Source organism: Pinus tabuliformis, chromosome 9, assembly GCF_031772625.1.
Source record: "Pinus tabuliformis cultivar Carrire ecotype Pingquan chromosome 9, CPIR1, whole genome shotgun sequence".
NCBI lineage: Eukaryota > Viridiplantae > Streptophyta > Pinopsida > Pinales > Pinaceae > Pinus > Pinus tabuliformis.
In genome coordinates, this window is record NC_142307.1 from 1874218579 (window position 1) to 1874239697 (window position 21119).

At 35.8% G+C, this 21119-nt stretch overlaps 1 protein-coding gene across 1 annotated transcript; it reads left to right on the forward strand.

Annotated features, from left to right (window-relative positions):
• Positions 1-450: 450 nt before the first annotated feature.
• Positions 451-2123, forward strand: LOC149156366 (uncharacterized). The gene is made up of 2 exons (XM_089444742.1): positions 451-1104; positions 1395-2123. The coding sequence occupies exons 1-2, from the start codon at positions 451-453 to the stop codon at positions 2121-2123; spliced, it is 1383 nt and encodes a 460-aa protein (XP_089300868.1).
• The last annotated feature ends 18996 nt before the right edge of the window (positions 2124-21119 follow it).

The window sequence follows — 21119 nt, forward strand, 5'->3', positions numbered from 1 at the left end:
GTTGGAAGTTCTTATTAATTATTATGTCACAATTACCCTTTGATACCATTACATTTGGTAGTTTCAATTGAGAGCGACTAGATGTCAATATGGGCCATGTATTAGGTCTATAATTTCACTGGGTTGTGCCTGAAGGCTGCCCAAAGCAAGGTTTGGCGACGATTTAAGCTGGAGAGTAGCATAGATTCATCATTCAGCAAATGCTATGCCAATTTCAGAAGGGAAAAAATTTCGATATGGAAATTCAGCGATGGTAAAGGGGGCTTTCTTTATTCTCAACAGGATATAACAGACAAGGCGGTGGCTTACTTCAAAAACCAGTATAAAAGATCGGAAAAATGCAAAATCCAGGACATTTTATGGGGAATTGAACTATTCCCTTGCATGTTTGATGAGGTTTCAAACGAGCAAATATTCAAGCCAGTTTCAGAGGATGAGTTGCTTACTACTATGAAATCCTTCAAAAAGGACAAGAGTCTTGGTCCAAACGGCTGGACGGTAGAATTCCTCATTCATTTCTTCGTCATCATAAAAGTTGATCTGTTGCAGATGGTCGAGGGCACCAGAATGGCGGGCAGTATTAATCAAAAACTCACCTCTACCTACATAGCGCTTATTCCCAAGAAGGGGGATGCTCAAACTTTTAAGGACTTTAGACCGATCTCGCTATGTAATATTTCTTACAAGATTGTTTCGAAGCTTATAGCTGAGAGGATCAAAGGCATTTTATCAGAGTTTTTAACAAAGGAGCAGCATGGTTTCCTGAAAGGAAGAAACATACATGACGTTGTGGCAAGTACTCAAGAGGGTCTGTACGCCATTCATTCAAAAAAATGTGATGCGGTTATTCTCAAAATCGACCTCTGGAAGGCATACAATTGCTTGGATTGGGGCTTCATTAGGTGTTTGTTGGCAAATATCGGTCTGAATTCCAATATGATCAACTGGATCATGGCATGTGTTGAGCCAGTGGACTATGCAATTATCATCAACGGGATTCCATCCCCATTCTTCCGTGCAGAAAGGGGTCTTTGTCATGGATGTTCACTCTCCCTGCTGCTATTTATTTTGGCAATGAATTCTCTTAGCCTGCACATCAATAAGGTTGTCAATGAAAACATGTGTCGCCCCCTTAAAATATGCAAAAACATTTCAATCTCACACAATTTATTTGTTGATGATATCATATTATTTGGCTTGCTTTGCAGGGTCACCTGGATATGCTACTATGAAATCATAAAAAACATCCAGATGGCTACGGGTTTGATAGTTAACAATGAGAAATCTGCAATCTATCACAATGAAACAAATCAAGAAGCTGTTGAATGGTTATTGATCTTTTTGTAATAAAAGTGCAATCTATCAGCTGTGGTATGAAGTATTTGGGTTTCCAGATCAAAGCTAATGGTTACTCAAAATCTGATTGGGGTTGGATCCTGGACAGATTTTACAGGAGGATATCAGCTTGGGAATTCAGGTGTCTATCCCTGGCGGGAAGAGTGGTTCTTGTGCAATCAGTATTGAACCAACTCACGGTTTACTGGGCACATTTATTTTCTATACCTGCAAGTATTATTAAAAGCATGAATAGACTGTCAGCTAATTTCATCTGCGGAGGAAAAGCAGACAAGAGGAAATTCCATCTCACAAAGTTAGCCAGTATCTCTTTACCAATGAGCATGGGGGGTTGGGGTTTACTTGATATGCACTCTTTCGAAAGGGCCCTGTTGTGTAAATCGCTATGGAGAGCTGTTCATGGTGAAGGTCCATGGAGTAACATGATGCAGACGAAATACTTAAGAAGGAAGAGCTTAACTTTCTGGCACAGAAAAGGAATGATCAGGGCTTCATATGGTTCCTCAATTTGGCTTAGCCTTCGTAAGATTGAAGCTTATTTTCTGAAGAACTTAATCTGGCATTTTCAAAATGGTAACAATATTCTTATTGGTAAGGACCAGTTTAAGAGTAACATCGAGGAGATTAATATCCTTGAACCTCTTTTGAATTTCCTTCACAGAAGAGGATATTTCTATTGGGATAAGCTGATAGATGATTGGCAAGGACCTATTCCTCTGTGGAAAGACGCAACCACACTACAGATGCCTCAGAAGATCGCATTTTAGTGGGATTGTATAAGGGCGGGCCTTAGAAACTGTGGTATATTTCGCACTGTGGACTCCGACTACCTAATATGGAACCACTCGAAGGAGATGAATGTAATAAGAGTCAAAGAAGTATATCAACACATTGTTGACTCAAAGCAATCTCCACACAATCCTATCTTCCCACTAGTTTACTGGAAGGATGGCTGCCCATCGAAAATGATTCATTTTGCATGGCTTACCTTTCATAATAGGAATTTAACCTGGGAGAATTTGATGAAGCGAGGATGGCACGGACCGGGCTTATGTCCACTATGCAGATCAGAAGGGGAAAATAATGTTCACCTGTTTTTAAATTGCTTTAGATCTCAACAAATTTGGCAGACTCTGGAGAACTGCTAAGGAGTCCAACTCAAGGTGCATGCTTCAATTAATGAAATGATCGTTTGGTGCAGCGTATAGAAGTTAACTTGGAGAAGGTTCTTCATCCTTTCCCTTGGAACATTTGGAAATGACGTAACAGCGTCATTTTCAATGGTACAAAAATATCCAGCTCAGAAATCATCTTTAAAATAGTCGTTGCTTTCGAAGCCCTCCCACAGAAATCTATCAATCATAAAAGGGTCGATTCCTCTGACCAATCTATGGAGTGCTCTCCCTTCCCTAAGGCGTTCTTTGACGATGTTGAACAGCAAGGCACATGCGGCTGTGGGATCCTGATCATGATAAATGAAAATACACAGTTCGTCATTCACTGGAACAGGGGGAGAGGTTCCAATAGTAAAGCGGAGGCCATGGCTCTCGCTGGGTTATTAAAATTTTGCCTCTTCCTTGATCTTCAACATGTTTCGATATTTGGAGATTCGAAGGTTATGGTTGACTTCATCTCAAGAAAAAATCATATTTCAGTGCCACATTTGATTGGCTGGATGGATAGGACCAATTTCTTCTGGGACTCTATGGTCGGAGGTTCTATTCACTATATCCGTAGGGACAAGAATATTCAGGTTGATTCACTGTCTAAAATGGGTCTTCATGCTGCTACAGGTTTATGGTTTTTGCAGATTTTCTCTAAGGGGGAAAGCTATCATATCCAGGAGTTTAATCTGCTGGATTTCAAGGTACATTTTTGTTCTTCACAGGTTTCCCTTGGCGCGTTACGATCATATGCGGCTGCTTTTGCATATCTTGTGTATATGGGTGGTGTTATGATGCTATTGAACATGCTTATGTTTCATGTTCTCTATGGTCAACTGGTTTTTATTCATAGGAGATCCCCCAGATCATTTTGTCACAGCTTGATATCTTATCATATAGCTAGATTTCTCCCATGCTAATCCCATTTTGACTAAATTCAATGGGTCTTTTTCAGATGTAAATATTTGAACTCTTATATCTCTCATATAATATAATATTCAGCTTTTTCATCCTGAAAAAAGGTTTAAGCACGATTTATGTTTGGAGAGGAGCGCATTCAACATGCTTCCTAACATACTGGATTTGATTTGTTTGCAGATTCCCAATTCCTGGTATGTTTTCATATTAAAAAAGGAGATACCAAAAACATATACACCTTTATACACTCTTTTGTTGAATCCTAAACCTGTTTAGAATTTTACTGAATTTTTTCATTCATGCAATAAACTTAAATTTGATTGAGCTACTTGTATATTGGCTTGAACGTTCTGGTCACAAAAATTTCCTACAAAATTAATCCTTATCTGAACTGGAGCAGGAATATAGGTCTCCTATTTATCCATTAATGGTAAATGCATCTGATACATTAGTTGCAGCTCATATCAGACCTGCCTTATACACAACATCCATGGGGTTGTTGTTCCACCATTCTCTTGTGAAAAATAAAAAGAAATTTGAAAATAATTTACTGTTGTCAATTGAATTGCTCTCTTTTTTTATGCTTTTCATTATAGAAGTGCGACCTGAATATGTGCCCTTCTAAATGAAATTAAGACCTGCCCTTCAAATTTGATCACTGGTGGGCACTAGAGCTATAAAATGAATTGAATATTATTTTTACGTAGAAATATTAAAGTGTGGTGGGGTTCCTTGAGGTGGGTAAAGCAAATGAGCGGAACTTTAGTCGGTGGTGTAAAGAGCAGGAGTAGAATTTTGACAAAAATTTATAGAAAAAAGATGATGTGTAGAGAGTAGTAGAAATTTGACCCAAAAAAAATTCTAAAAAGGTTAAAGATAAATTTTAATTTGAGAAAAATGAATTACAATATGAATTTATTAGAATTGGAATAATCTGAAATTTTTCTAGGAAATTCGTGGGAAGGAGCCACCTATCTTATTAAAAGTCAATGCAACTTAACAAACTCTTTAACGCACTACCGTCACATTTCAGTAGTTGATAACTATTCAGACAAAACATATCTTAAGCATATTTTTTTGAAAATCAATCTAAGCTGTCAATTAAAAAAACATTTCAGTAGTTGATAACTATTCAGACAAAACATATCTTAACCATATTTTTTTGAAAATCAATCTAAGCTGTCAATTAAAAAAACAAAAAAAATCGAGAAATCCTCATTCACCTTAAATTGAGTTTCACTGAAACTTTAAACTATTCATAAACCAGATGTCATTAAAGATAATATTAAATTATATATATAAAATCTAAATTGTTTTAAGGAATTATGGATGAAAATATTAAATAATAATTATTAAAGTATGGAAAAATTTGATAACTATTCATAAACCAAATGTCATTAAAGATAATGTTAAATTTGATATATATAATTTTAAACTGTTTTAACGAATTAGGGATGAAAATATTAAATAATGATTATTAAGGTAAGAAAAATTTGATAGGCGAAATGTAGAGTAAATTTTTTTTTTTCCAACTCTTTCATTTTTTAATTTGAATACTTTTATCATGGTTTTTTCGTACACGATTGATATTTTTTTGCACCGACAAGAATCTCAAAGTTAATGGATAATAATAATATAATCGGTAGAATTAAGTTAAGAAGTGAAATTGTGAAAAAAATTGTAATTAAAAGATATTTTTTAAAATAATGATATTTTTAAATTATTGATATTTCTTTATAAATTAAATTTGATGTATTGTTATAAATTAAATTTGTAATTTAGGACAGCAGTGTGAAAGGGAGCTAGCATAGTGAATTTCTTGAAAAAAGATTTTAAGTTTCTCTGCATGGTAGAGACTCCATTTATTGACAAGCCCACTTACAACAGGATTACAGCTTGCAGGATAATACTTGACCAATTAGAAGAAGCACCAAAAGCAAATGTGTCATTATGGAGAAAGTGCAAGGAATAGATGATAGAGCAACACAAAAATACATCAGCAGAACCACAGGCTCAACCTATAGATTCAAACAGCGAGCAACGATCTCCCATCATTCTCTAATTTCTATTACTTACTATTATCTTGTTTTCTTGAAATGAATGAGGTGTTTTTATCTTCAAAACAAAAAGTTTAATTTAATTTTGTCATAAAATTATTATATTTTTCCATTCATATTTATTAAATATATTAAAAAAATGGAAAAGATTTTTCATTAAATATATCATTTATATCACAAAACATTTCTCACACATTTTTATTTTATGAATTATGATCCTCTATTTGAAATTAGGATTCCATTTAGACATATTAAGAAAGTATTAAGCAACCTCAGAGGAAATTGTCATTTTTGTTAAAAAAACCATTTTTACTCAAATTAGAATGGAAAATAATAATAACAATACACTCAAGTTTGGATTAAAAAAATGTTTTTAAAATTCTAATTATTTTAAATTTTTTTATTAATTCATTTAATTCTAAAAAACATATTTACAGAAAAATCCATGTATTGTCTTTTGAAAAATACATGTAAACTAAGAGCTAATCCTCTAAATTTATTATATAAAAAATCTTATATTAAAACTATAATAAAATATAACCAATATAATAAACACTAATTACTATCTTTTATAATCTCTTATATCAACAATTCACACTTAAATTAGTATATATATAATTTATACACACACTCTTGTGTAACATACTTTATTTCATAGAATTATTTAACTATTTTAGGAAAGTATTGTTAAATTATTAACGCAAATTCAATTTTAGACGTATAGAATTATTTTGGGAAAGGATTTTTGAATTATTTGGGCAAATTCAATTTTATTTTAAAATTGTGACATACAAATTTGTTCAAAATGTTTGGAGAGATTTTTTCATATAAACATATCAATTAATTAATGTTTTTTATACAACAAGATCATTAATTATTTAAAGATTTTTTTAATTAAAAGTTAAATATGAAAAAAAATACCAAAGTTTAAACTAAGAAATGACACTATCAACCCAAATAAAATCCATATGGAAAATCCAAAAATCCTAACACATTCTTAGCTCCATTAATAAATTACAATGGTGAGTTTCTCTTCCTCCATCATTTTTTCATATAAACATATAAATTAATTAAAGTTTTTTATACAAAAAGACCATTAACTATTTAACTAAATCTTTTACTAAAAGTTAGATGTGAAGAAAACATAACAAAGTTTAATGAAAGTTTAAACTAAGAAATGACACTATCAACCCAAACAAAATCCATATGGAAAATTTGAAAATCCTAACACATTCTTAGTTCCATTAATAAACTACAATGATGACTTGGTCTTCCTCCTCAACCTCCTTTTCATCCATTTATCTATTGACAACTTAGTGAAGTGATCATATATTATCCAGGACCTTGATGATAGCTCAAATTTCAAAGTGTTCAAAAGAGTGTCAAACCTGAACGACCCAATAGATCTCGTCTTCCTGATTTTGGTGCCACAGACGGTTTGAAAAATGGACACCATATGTAGGAGTTATCGCATTTTAAAAATGTCTAGTAAATTGCAATTTTCAAGAATAATTTGATTTTTGAAAATATTAAAAAAAGAATATTTTGAGGAATATTCCCCAGAATATTCGCTAGAATATTCCTTCTAGATGGACCAATCAGGATCCGACATGTGGCAAGCTTGGAGGCCGCCATGTGGCCCTGAATTGTTATGGGAAAATATATTTTGGGTCAAGCGGGATTGAATCTGTGACCTCTCATGGGCAAACAAGCACTCTAACTGTCTTCGCCACAGGTTGTTTCTTAACAATCTATGGTCCGCGGTTATATTTAAACTGTAATGGTTTGCAGTTTGGGAATAGACCGCCAGTGGTCTTACCCGCCAGCAGTTTTAGAAGCGAGGTCGCATGTCGTTGTCTGCTCCAATGGTTATGATTAACTGTCAACTGCCAGCAGTCCTGAAGTCTGTTCACACGCCACCGTTTCCACTAATGGTTACTCCACCGTCAACACATTAACATAACCGCTGCCCGGAGAAACCCCCCCCATGTGTACGCCTTCTAGATGTTTCTGCCGATGGCTATGGTCAGCTGGCAGTTTAGCTTGGCGGACTTCCAAATTTGGTGCAATTTGCCAAATTTAAGTCCAGTTAAACTGCCAGTTCCAGATTTGGTGGAGGAAAACTAGGAGAAATTGATTAAATGAACTGAAGAGTCAATTTTCGACCTAAGAGAGTGAAACAAGAGTCTACCTAGGCTAATTTGGGCCTTCTAAAGCCACTAGAACAATCCAGAGAAGCTGAAGAAGACATTTTCAAGGAGATTTTCATCCAACGAGATTTTGGAGCTCAGGGCCACCAGGGGTTGGAGGCTGTTGCAGGAGCTACCCGTATCCATTCTCAGCAAACAAACAATGGTTCCTGACTATAATGAACCTTCTGAATCCATGAAGGTGTTTTCAAAAGCATTTGGAGACTTCTAAAGGTCGATATGCTAAAGGGAAGTTTCAGGCAGCCTAGAGCCAACTGTGGAGGAAGGCCTAGATCAGGGATGTAGTGCTCGTTTTGAGAAAATGAACAGTCATTTGTTGTTTTGGAGACATTTGTAGATATTTTAGAGACATTTGAAGCATTATGAAGGAGTTTGTGCCATTAAGAAGCTCAAGGAAGCTTAGTGCACCTGCTGAAGGAATCAAGTCCAAGGGAGCCTAGCTTTGCTTGCACAATGAGGACAGCCATGACAGGGATATAGATGGTTTTCTAAGCCCATTGGTTCAGTTCAATAACCTATGGAGTTGAGTGTGGAACTTGTACAAGAATTCAAGCCATAATCCCAAAGAGCCAAGTCAAATTGACAAGAGCTCATGGAGACGTAGCTCATGAGATCGGGGTGAACTCCTTATTAAATTTGCTATTATGTGTGATGTTTATTTGATGCATTATATGTATGATATATGTATTTAAAATTAGAAGAAACAAATCAAGTTAAAGCACTTAAACAGTTTAAAACAAACAAACACATACACGTGTTTCAAGTACATAATTCCGCAATTGTCAACATAAGCTAGATCTTATTTTTTAAGCTTTGGAGTGGGAGGTTCTTGTAAGCATGACAAGATGTTCAAACCCTCATTTTAGATCATATGGTATAAGAGTAGGTTGCTTGATTGACAAAGCAATCTATTTGCTTGTTTGACTTGAAAGGTGTTTGAGAAAGACAGTCAAATTCTATTGATTGATTGTTTGTAAACTGACTATTGTTTGAGTTTGCAAAGGTGAAGGGAAAGCTATTGTTAGCTAAGTCTAGGAGAGGACAAGAACGAAGAAGGGCTGAAGGCATTTTCCTTACCCCAAGGACCTCAAGGCAATCCTTGAAGCATAAGAGGTTTGTTTGCAAAAGGGTTGTTTGAATAAGAGATTGACTGTGTAGTCATTTGGTTCAGAAATTTGTTAATATATTCTGAATTTTGTTGAAGTTATTTTGTTCATTTTTATAATGAAAACTTCTACAAGTGAGTTTGCCAAATCCTCCTCTTTCACAAGATTCTTTGATGAAGGCTTGAAGTAAGAATTTTTCGTCCTGATGAATATGGTGAGAGAAATGTACGAGGATGAAAGGAAGAGCACTAAACTTCAAGAGTATTTGAATTCCATTAAGGAAGAGAAGCAATTTCTTTCTGAAAAATTGTAGGAAATGGAGAGCCAACTTCATATTGCAAATATGAACCTGGAAAGGATGCATGAGTTGGATACACGGCTCCTTGCTGCCAAAGAAGCTTGAGTCAAGTATTAGCTTGAAGAAGAGGTAAACAATCCTAGTTTGTCTTCAAATTCTTTTAAGAATGTTTATGTTAGTTCTTTTGAAAAATATACAAGAGGCATAGGGTCCAAGTTGATGTCAAAAATGGGCTATGAAGGAAAAGGATTGGGCAAAAATGCACAGGGCATTGTTGAGCCAATAATGGTTGAGGAAAGGCCTAAGTATTTGGGTCTTGGCTATGGATAATCTTATGGAGAAAGTTCCAACGCTGCGATGAAGGCAATTGAAACAATTCCTAGAAGAAGTTTCATTTTAGGTTCTCTACCTCAAGGTTGTAAATATTGTATTCATGGAGAATGGAATAGTTTGAAACATACTTTGCAGGAAGAAGATGTGCATAAGCATGCATTTGAACAAAAGTGAAAGCTCTAAAACCATTGAAGGGATTGATGGTGTTACAAAGGGTGTTGATTCTTCATTTGATTCACCTCCTCATAAAGGTAATGAAGGTGAAAGAGAAAGGTATAAATCTGATTTCCATCACACTTCTTTTGATAATGTAAAGCATGGTAAATTTCCACATAAGCATTGGAAAAGAATTGCATGTTCTTTTTGTGGTTTGTTTAACCATAGTGTTTCTAGATGTTGGAAAAGAATGACCCCATACAGGAAAATTTTGAAGGAAAGGAGGCAAGAAGCCAAATTTCCATTGAACAATGCAAATCATGCTGTCAGGAAGATGCACATGTGTTGTACTTATTTCCATAAGCAAGGAAATATTGCTGAAAGGTGTTGGACTTTGAATCCAACAATGCTTCCACGAAATTTGCAGAAAGTGGAGAAAGAGTATGACAAGAATGGGAAGGAAGTTTCCATCATTGATATGTGTTAGGATGATCCACATGTTGATGTCAATGTGCAGTTAAAGGAAGCGCCTTTGAAATGGATTGGTAAGAGGTGGTTAGAATTCTTATCCAATTAAGGTTGCATGTCTTTTGATTATATGCATTTATTTTCTAATGGAATGCAAGTTGTAGGATGGAAAAGTTGAGTATGAGACTCACTTTATTGCAACAAAATTTTATTCATTTTAGCTTTTAAAGTACATGTACATGTGATCGAGGATCTTGTACTTATGATTGTGCTTAATAAAAAGTTGAAGAATCGAATACATGCATGAGAATGGAATGTATGAACCCGGGGATGTTAATGATTTCATTGTATTTAAACATGTATGTAATTGTCCTGATGGAAATATATTGACCATCATATTGTTTTGATTAAACATGCATGTAATGTCATGTTGACTTGGAAGAGTTGATTTAATCTCCAAGATTGTAAAAGGGAGATAATGATGAAGTGTTTCATCTTTGTAAAAGCATCGTTTAAATTCTTTTTGTACATGCTTGACTTGAAAGGTCAAATGTTTAAAAGGCATGATTTTTGTCGACTTGTGATTTAGTCGATCATTTGTAAACGAGATGTAAATACATGATGATGATTCACATGATGTGAAAGTTGTTTCTTTTGTTGAAACAAGAATTTATTTCATCAAGTTTGTTTTCTTCTTTCGACATCGTCTATAGAAGAAGATTTGCAGTAGCAAAAGTCACCATGGTTACATTTGTGACTTTTTCATGGAAGTGGTTTGGAAGCGATGTTCAACTACCTTCTGTAAATTTTGAATGAGTTTAAGGCAGTCAGTTCTTGACAGGAGGACAAGTGCATCTAGGAAGGGAAGTGTCAATTACCTTCAAGTTTTGGTTCAAAGGCACCCGCCATGCAGGAAAGTGTATGAAGGTTGGAAGAAGAGGGTACTGTACTCTCATCTACTATTCAGATCAGTATATCGGTCTTTTGGGGTCCAAAATATTCCCAATGGGGAGGAGTGATCAGATATTGATCCAGGACCTTGATGATAGCTCAAATTTCAAAGTGTTTGAAAGAGTGTCGAACCTAAATGACCAGATAGATCTCGTCTTCCTGATTCCGGCATCGTGAACGGTTCAAAAAAAAGACACCGTATGGAGGAGTTATCGCATTTAAAAAATGTCCAGTAAACTCTGATTTTCAAGAATAATTTGATTTTTGGAAATATTAAAAAAAGGATATTTCGACGAATATTCTCCAGAATATTCACTGGAATATTCCTTTTGGATGAAACACTCAAGAGCTGACATGTGGCAAGCCCAGAGGCCACGATGTGGCCCTGAATTGTTATGGCAAAATATATTTTGGGTCAAGCGAGATCGAACCCGTGACCTCTCGCGGGAAAACAAGCACTCTAACCATCTCCGCTACAGGTTGTTTCTTAACAATGTATGGTTTGCAATTGTATTTAAACTGTAATGGTTTGTGGTTTGGGAATAGATCGCCAGTGGTCTTACCTGCCAGCAGTCCCGAAAGCGAGGTCACATGCCGCCGTCTGCTTTGATGGTTATTGTTAATTGCCAACCATGAGCAGTCTGGAAGTCTATTCACACGCCACCATTTCCACTAATGGTTACTCCACCCTCAACGCATTAAAATAACCGTCGCTGGATAAACCCCCCCATGTGCGCGCCTTCTAGATGTTTCTGCCGACGGTTACGATCAACCGGTGTTTTAGCTTGGTAGACTTCCGAATTTGGCGTAGCTTGCCAAATTTAACTCTAGTTAAATTGCCAGTTCCAAATTTGGTGGAGGAAAACTAGGAGAAATTGATTAAATGAACTGAAGAGTCAATTTTCGACCTAAGAGAGTGAAACCAGAGTCTACCTAGGGTAATTTGGGCCTTCTGAAGCCATTGGAACAATCCAGAGAAGTTGAAGAAGCCATCTTCAAGGATATTTTCATCCAGGGAGATTTTGGAGCTCAAGGCCACCAGGGGTTGGAGGCTGTTGCGGGAGCTACTCGTATCCATTCTCAACTAACAAACAATCATTCTTGACTTTAATGAACCTTTTGAATCCAATTAAGGTATTTTCAGAAGCATTTGGAGACTTCTAAAGGTTGAGATGCGGAAGGGAAGTTTCAGGCAGCTTAGAGCCAATTGTGGAGGAAGGCCTAGATCGGGGATGTGGTGCTCGTTTTGAGAAAATGACCAATCATTTTTTGGTGTTAGATATGTTTTGGAGACAGTGGCAGAGGTTTCAGATACATTTGAAGCATTATGAAGGAGTTTGAGCCATTAAGAAGCTCGGGGAAGCTCAGTGCACCTGCTGAACGAATCAAGTCCAAGGGAGCCTAGATTTGCTTGCACAATAAGGATAGCCATGATAGGGATATAGATGGTTTTATAAGCCCATTGGTATAGTTCAGTAGCCTCTAGAGTTGAGTGTGGAACTTGTAAAAGAATTCAAGCCATAATCCCAAAGAGTCAAGTCAAATTAACAAGAGCTCACAGAGACGTAGCCCACGAGATCGAGGTGAAATCCCTATTAAATTTGATGTTATGTGTGATGTTTATTTGTTGCATTATATGTCTGATATATGTGTTTAATATTAGAAGAAAAAAATCAATTTAAAGCACTTAAATAGTTTAAAACGAACAAACACATACACTTGTTTCAAGTACATAATTTCGTAATTGTCAACATAAGCTAGATATATTTTTTTAAGCTTTGGAGTGGGAGGTTCTTGTAAGCATGACAAGATGTTCAAACCCTCATTTTATATCATGAATTTCCTAAAATTCCACTTAAGACATATTTATTTCCATTAATGAATTACAAAGATGACTTGGTCTTCATGTTCCTCCTCCACCTTGTTTTCATCCATTTATCTATTCACAACTTAGTCGAGTTTCTAAAATTCCCTCGCCTTCTAGAACCTTGTGGAAACCATTTTAATGAGTTAACCCTATTTGTATTTAAATTGCATAGACTCAAGCTTGGAGAAATCCCTTGTTCAAATATAACATGTTCCTAATTATAACCTTTGTAAAAGTTGTCATGATAATACGGGTAACCATATTATCAATTTCACCATTAACATTTCATAAAAGACTCATTGAACCCAAAAAGCTCCTCCCACTAGGGTTGTATCAAGGTACTAATTTCCAAGGTAAATATTTGGTGCACTATCAACACTCCTCATATGAGGAAAACAAATTACATGTATTTTTCCTATGACATTTAAGATTATAGAGAAGTGTTGAGTTGATCTCCCCTGTACTTCTAATGTGTGTTCAACATGAGTTTATCTCCATTGTACTTCTTTTCATATGTGCTTGAATGAAATAACCATAAATAGAGATGGTAGTCAACTATGTTGTCACCATTGTGCACATGAGTATGGAGGTGGAACTATTGAAACACCTCCTTGAAGTCCTCATTCTCTGAATATACTTCTCTTTATACATCGTGAGTGAAAGGTTTCATATGCATTAGAGTTTCCAAAGCTATTATGTTTGATGTGAGTGGCCTTAAAAGCATGTTGGTTGACTTGTTTATGATGTCCTTACACTTGATCACTAAATGAAACTACTGTAGAAACTCCACCCACTTGTAATGCCTAGTCTATTGTAACTTACTTTGGGCCTGCAAGCACTATTTACCATCAAATAGTGCTTCCACTTATTTATAGCTTGCACTAGGGCATAGAGATCCTTGTCATATGTAGGGTAGTTAAGAACTTCCCAATGAAATACTTCATGATGGCAGCATACAAACCTTCCTCTTTGCATCAAGATCACTCCCATATCATACCCACTCATATGGCATGGTTCCGACGCAGTCTACACTCCGCGGTTAGGGACCTACCATAAAGTTTTATTATGTTTTGTAATGTTTTTAACATATTTTCAAAGGCTGAGGGTTAGAGTTAGGGTTGTAATGTATTAATACATAGGGATATGCAATAGGTTTTTAGGTTAGGGTTTAGCATAGGAAATAGGTTTAGGACTATTACATGGTTTATTGCTAGGAAAAGTGTTTAGTATAGCATTTGACACATGGTATTAATACATGGATGTTGCTTAGGGAATTGTGTAGGATTTGTACATAGGACTTATGTGAAGGATTTAGGGTTTTAGGTCTAGAATTTTAAAAACCCTTTTACAATATTTCATCACAATGTGACATAAAAGCACCTGCTTATCGTCGACACTGCGGTATTGATCCTTTGCTATGATAATAGCTCACACACATCGTTCACTCTAACTATATTTGCAACAAAAACCCGAACGATGAACCTATGCCACGTACGACACCCATCTCGACACATCAAACCTGCAAAGTCGAATGACAAAACACATGTCGTCGACCAATCCTGGTAGAACTAAACAACCTGATCATGACCAACACTGTCGAAAATGAATGACACCCATAACTGAGGCAACGACGACACTGAATACTGATGACGACACTTTGAATATCTGTGCAATTGGATTGACAGATCCTCCTGGAACAATAAGGATGTCATTTGGTGTACATAAAAGTATTGCTCCATCTGAAATATCCAAGTTACGGGATCATTCCATTAAAATTTCTTCATATCAATCTTTAAAATGTAGTAGTTCCTTGGTACTAACTTGAAGCCTTGATGATGTGGATCTTGGACTGAAAATTCATGATCATGGTTCTGCGATTCAAAATTTGTGCTCTGTAATTGTGATAGCATACTCCCCATATGAGATTGGTTCTCAACAACATGTTTCTCCTTATAATCGTGATTTCCTTGCATATCCACATCCCTTTTAGGAGGTCTCTCCAAAAGAATATTTTCTATGGAAATCATGGATTTTTGTATTTTTTCCTTATTTTCAGTCAACTTCTGTTCTATTCCTTCCTTATTTTAATTCAACTTATTTTCTATTCCTTCCTTATCTTCATTCGTCTTCTTTTCCATTTCTCTTTTAGGCTTTTCTCAAGAACCTAAGAAATTCACCTTTTTCAACATACTACTATCTACTTCATTAACTTTCTTCTCTAATTGAGATAACCTAAATTCTAAGTCTTCACATTCTTTATGAATCAAGGATGGGACTTCAATAGATTTAATTGGTGTAGTAGATTTACTTTGAGGCATGCTGGAAAATAATAATATCCCTCCTCAAAAGGGAACCTTCTAATGAACAATTCTGTCACTAGTAAGTTACGTACCTTAATTTGGAGGATATCAGAATGGATGAATCTTTATTGATATATCTATAATGGTATTTGAGGCATTTTGGATTTGATTTTTTTTTTGTAATACTCTGATATGTAGATCTTTTAATTCCATAGGTGTGAACTAAATTTGATGTATCAACTGAAAGTTATAGTAACTTTCCCAAAACTTACTTATTTTTTGACCTCTTCCCATGAGCAAACTTGTATAACATGCCATGTGTCCAATTCTTGAAATATAACTACAAAATTTGTATCTGAGGTAATTCTATACATCTCTAGAAATTCCAAATATTTCATAGTCTGAAAACTTATATACAAGAATATATAAAAAATATACCAAGTTGTTATGTTTAAAATTTATTTCATGACTCTTCACAAACCCTAACTTCCATAAAATATAAATCCAAAAGTATAACGAACCAACTTTTGAAAATGGAAACAACTATTTCCCAAGATTTCTCCTTAGTACAGTCCAAGTTTCACTTTATGAAGCCTTACAAAAAAAAAATTGTACCATTAATTCCAACTAACCTATTTGAGACTGATTTTTGGAGCATAAAGAAACCCTAACTTACTTGGAGCATAATCTTGAAAATATAGTGAATGAAGATTCTAAATTGGACCAAATGTTCACCACAAATTTTCTCCAACGTATACAAAGTTTCACAGCCCAAAGCGTTAAAAATAAGTTATAGTGAAAATGTTGAACTGACATAGGGCCACGACAAAATTTATGAGCATTTAGAAACTCTAACTTCCTTGGACCATATCTCCAAAAATATAGCAAACAAAGATCTGAAACTTAAACCAAATATTATTTGAGATGTCTTTTCAATCTTCGTTGGGCTTCACCATGTGAAACCTATAAAAGAAATGTTATAGTGAAAATTCCACAAAGGCTTGTTTGAAGCAATAAAACTCTAGGATCAAGATCTATGATAACAAATGTTATGATCCTTGCGCCTTAAAAAATATAAGAAATCAATATTTACAGTACAATTTGAAGGAAAAACCTCCTCTTACGCTAAATACAATGAACAAGACAACTTTTTATGATCCTAAAACTAGATATTTTTAGTATATATATAGGAGACAAAGGGCACAATTATAATAAATGGGACCATGAAGGGTTCTAGCATACATAAAAATATAACAATTGAAATGTAATTACTCATTATATGGCTTCATAAGGGGGTTTTGGGTTAACATTGGGTTTATATAAGGATTAAAAAAAATGAAATATCTACTTCTAGAATTACCAACAATTATATTGGAGCATTTAAAATGGACACAAAAGAAGTTGGATGATAGGTTGGCTAATAATGAGGGATGAATTTTTGTAACATTCCTCTAAACTCCTAATGGAATGATAATATTGAATAATATATCAAGTAACAATGCCTCCACATTGCATTGTAGGACCATTCCCCACGTGATAGGTAACCATGGTTCACATATGAAAAAAATGATGGGATGAGGCGCCTGGGCTTGGTGGAGATCTATGGCACGCATGACTTAGTGAAGAAGGTTTAATCATGGGTCGACATGCAATCACCCAAGGAATTAGTCTGTAATTGTAGTATGGTGGTCTCAAATAATAATCGATCTAGTATTGAAATATCACTGCGAAGGTTTTATGAGAACTGGAAGTGCTTTGATGGAAAATTGTAGGAAGTGTATTGGAATCTATGGAACTTTCGTGGATGCTGGGTTATAAGAAAAATGTGTTTATATTTTTGAGGGCTTGTAGGAATAAGAATCTCTTCGACTTATCAACTTTGTTATAGTTCATTTATATGGTGATTTTACTTCTTTGGTGAGGCTCTTAGAGGTGGGAGTGATGTAGCCTTCTACTATGATGGATTTGGTTATCGTACAAGCCCTTGGATGGTGTTCAAGTCACACATAAAGAAAGTTTGGGTGGCATATTTGGAAAAAAAATTAGTTGAAGTCTTTGGTAGTGTTATCACAAAATCAGTACTAAGGGCTGCTACCTAGCAAGATCTCATGTAACTATTTCAACCTGGCTTTAGACTAAGGCTTAGCCTCCTTAGTCAGAGAGGGCTCTCTCACAGATTTTTTGATAAGAATCAATTACAAGAACAGATGGCTAACTCTTCATACAGTTCATGAAAATAAAGCTGGTTGGAACAACAAAATAACACCTCTTCCATTGGGCTCATGGAGTCAAACACTTCTGTAGTAAACTATTAATCACTCAATCATGGAAGCCAAGGCATATAATGTTTAACACTCAAAACATTTCTCAAAAAGAAACACAACCCATAAATATACACAGGAAGTCTGAGCACTAGGTGAATTCAGAGTGATTGCACATTTAGTGAGCTGTAAAATATATAAAGGATAATGACAAAACCACACATATTCTGAGCATTGAACACATGATGAATCTTGGGAAGAAAAAGTAATCTTTATATTACTGTCAAAGTCTTTTACATGAGCTGATAAAAACTCTGTTTTTTCATAAATCTCCAACCCTACTTACATCAGAGTTTTCACTATATATAGGAAAACCAAAACTAAAACTATCTTGAGTCTCCTCAACAAGCATGAGGGGAGAGCTCGATGATCTACCATTAATTAAACTTATCTATTTCTAAACAAACTTATTAAATACATAAGGTATTGTGTTGTAAATACATAGAGTCTTAATACATTGAAAGTCCAACTCTATCTCCTCGTATGCATGATTCTTCTTGGATCCTTGACAGTTGTACAATTTCTGTTGTGGCTGAGATATGTTGAGGAACATTCACTGAACGAGCTGGCCTTCGGGTGCTAGCTGTGTAGAGGGCTCATTAATGAGTAAACATGAACACCCTATTTTCACGGTCCCTGTCTTCCATTCTTCTTCACCATTTAAAGACCACGCTCCAAACTCTTTAATCCTTCAATAACAACGCATAACACCATATGCCTCATGATCTGGATGCCTTGTGGACTGAACAGGTGTGCTAACCAAAAATCTCGGTAACCCTACCAGAACCCTAGTAATTCGGTCATAAAGTGCCTTTAAGAAAACTTTAGCAAAAAACAAAATATTTCACTTTTTCTTCAAAACTCACACCTGTCATTATTTGAGCTGCTATGATATCCATGTATAATCTCCCTCCTGTCCTCGAGGCATTCCTTTCAAAATTCGCTGACCTCATCATCAAATTTCATTGTTTTCTTATAAAACAGCGTTCTACAGTAGTTTCGTAGCGCGCTACGAAACTACTGTTTTTGTCAAAACAAAACATATTTATCTTGCAGCCCTTTCTGCTTAAACTCATGATTTCTTCAGATATTTTGTACAGGTGTTAGGGACCTTAAATAGTTTCAAAATGATAGAACTTGAACCAAAATTTATCAAAATTTGAAAAGCACCTTTCTTCTTAAATCAGTGAGCTAGTTTACCTAGCTTCTTCTTCAAACTGCTAACCTCTTCCTTCAAAGCCTTATTTTCTGATCTCAGACACATGTTCAGCTTTATTACGTGTTTTGCTTGCTTAAGTGCTGGTATCATCCATGAAAATACATCAGACACTGAGCCAGCTTGCCTCAGTAGACTTGTGCTGCCTTTTAATACAGCCCTTCTATAACTAGCATATCTCATTGCACGTTCTCTAGAAAAAATCCTTATCTGAGCCACCTCTTCCTGGGTTTTTCCTACCTGGTTCTTAATAGCTATGACATTCCCTCCTTGGCTGATAATAACCTTTTTACTCTTGTCTTTACTCTTGGCTGCATGCACTGTTTTAGTCAAAACTTCAATAAGCTCTGTACTAGGAATTTTTACAGCTGCCTCCTCTTTATGCACTTTCTCGGCCTCTTTCATTTGTCTTCTTGTAATTGGCCTTCGTGGCTTGAACACATACTCTTCACTAGGCTCCTCAAACCGTAACCTTTTTGAAGCCTTTGATTTCTTCAGGCTCTCTGGTGAAGATTGGGTTAAGTCAATGTGCATTGGTTGCACTGGCTGGTCCTGCTCAAACTCCATTGGCTCAATCTGCACTGACTGATCTTGTTCAAGTTCAATTGCTTCAAGTAAATCAGTTAAACTAGCTTTTGACATAGGACTTTCTTCAACAGCAATTGACTTACCCTTCTCCTTGCTTAACTGACCTCTGGTTTTTACTCTTGATACCTTTTCAACTTCACTTGGTGCAGGTGCATCCTTCTTCTGTTTGACCTTCTCTTTTGATGATGATTTAGGTGTCTCCTTGATCACCACAGGCTTCACTGGTTTCTTCAACTTGGTTTTGGACTTCTTTAGATCTTTCACCTCCTTTCTGATCTCAGCAAGAGTAGGTTCTTCAATTGTTTTCTCCCTTTCCCTAACAGGCAATGAAGTAAGACCCGTCTTGCTCTGAAAACCAGCCATAAAAATAAAGGAGTCCCAATCTTTACCAATCTTCTGCAAACCATCTAACACTAACAACTTCACCAAACCATGATGGAACAGTGATGTTTCACAGTCATCTTTTTTCAACTGAATTTTATCACACATTTTACTTAGGCTTCTGAACAAGTAGAAAGGGATATCAATTGATGATTTGCCTGTGAAATGTAACAAAAGTTTAAAATGGTATGAATAAACTTTATTATACCTCCCTTCGCATGTTAAATATTTTTGGATGCATGTGAGGAGCGGGGCAAAATGTTCCTTCACGTAACTCCTTGGCACAGCCTTTGTGAGGTCTTCATTTACATAAGGCTCCTTCAAGAATTCCTTACAAGGGCTCATGTCGAATTTAAAATTTTTGAACCATTCATGTCCGCCTCTAGGAATCTCAGTCACACTAGAAATGGCTTCTGGGGATACAGGGAATTCTAGCATTGACACCTTAGAGTTTAAAACAGTAAAATTCAATGCAAAATCTTTTGTTACCTCTGCGTGCCCTCCTTGCAACTTCTCACAAAACCTCCAGCAACCAGCGTTTTTAAAAGCTCTTGCTACACCTTCATCCTTTAACGTAATATCAAGCCCCACTGGTTCTGTTCTTTGGCACCTACCGGATCGATGTTCCCTTTTCTCCATTTTACTTTGAAAACTTTCGAACAGAAAACTAACAGCGGCTTCAATTCAGAATGCAACTTCAAACTTTGGAATGCAGGCTCGCTTGCAATCAGCTCCTTTAAATGAAAACTCGGGCTCCTTTTCGCTTCAATAATCTTGTCATACAAACAAGTCAGTTCACGCACTAATAACAAATATCATGATACAACCATACATCATAAAATCACTTTGAATGATATTTATGTGCGTGGTTTTGAACCTCATAGCGGAATGATGACCCATAATGACCTGGAGAGGACATCAACTGACAACATATGGACGGAACTAATGACTCATCCCCCCATACTTGACATTTAAAAAAAAAACGCGCTGCAGAAACCCCGAATCCCCGATTCCGTAGCGCAAACAGCTATAAATGGACAGAATTCGCTACGAAATGGCTGATAAATCACACGCTACGAAAAGGAGGAAACATCATTACGCTGCCAAATTGGCCAATCATACTGCGCTGCGAAATTGCGCAAAGGACCAATGACGCAAACAGGACATGACATGCCTTAAAGAATTATGATGGAAGATGACCAATGGTTTTTTGTAATGATTCACATCAATACCTTTTTAAAACATGATCCCTAAGTAACACACACAAGACCATAACCATTCACCACACATGACAATGGAAATTTTTTTGTTTGGGAAAACATTATGTACATGGACTGTAATACATGGACTGTAGTACATGGACTGAAATTCTAGGTGATAACAGGTAGTTTTATTTTGGCATCAAGTTCCAAAGTGGTAGTACACCATCC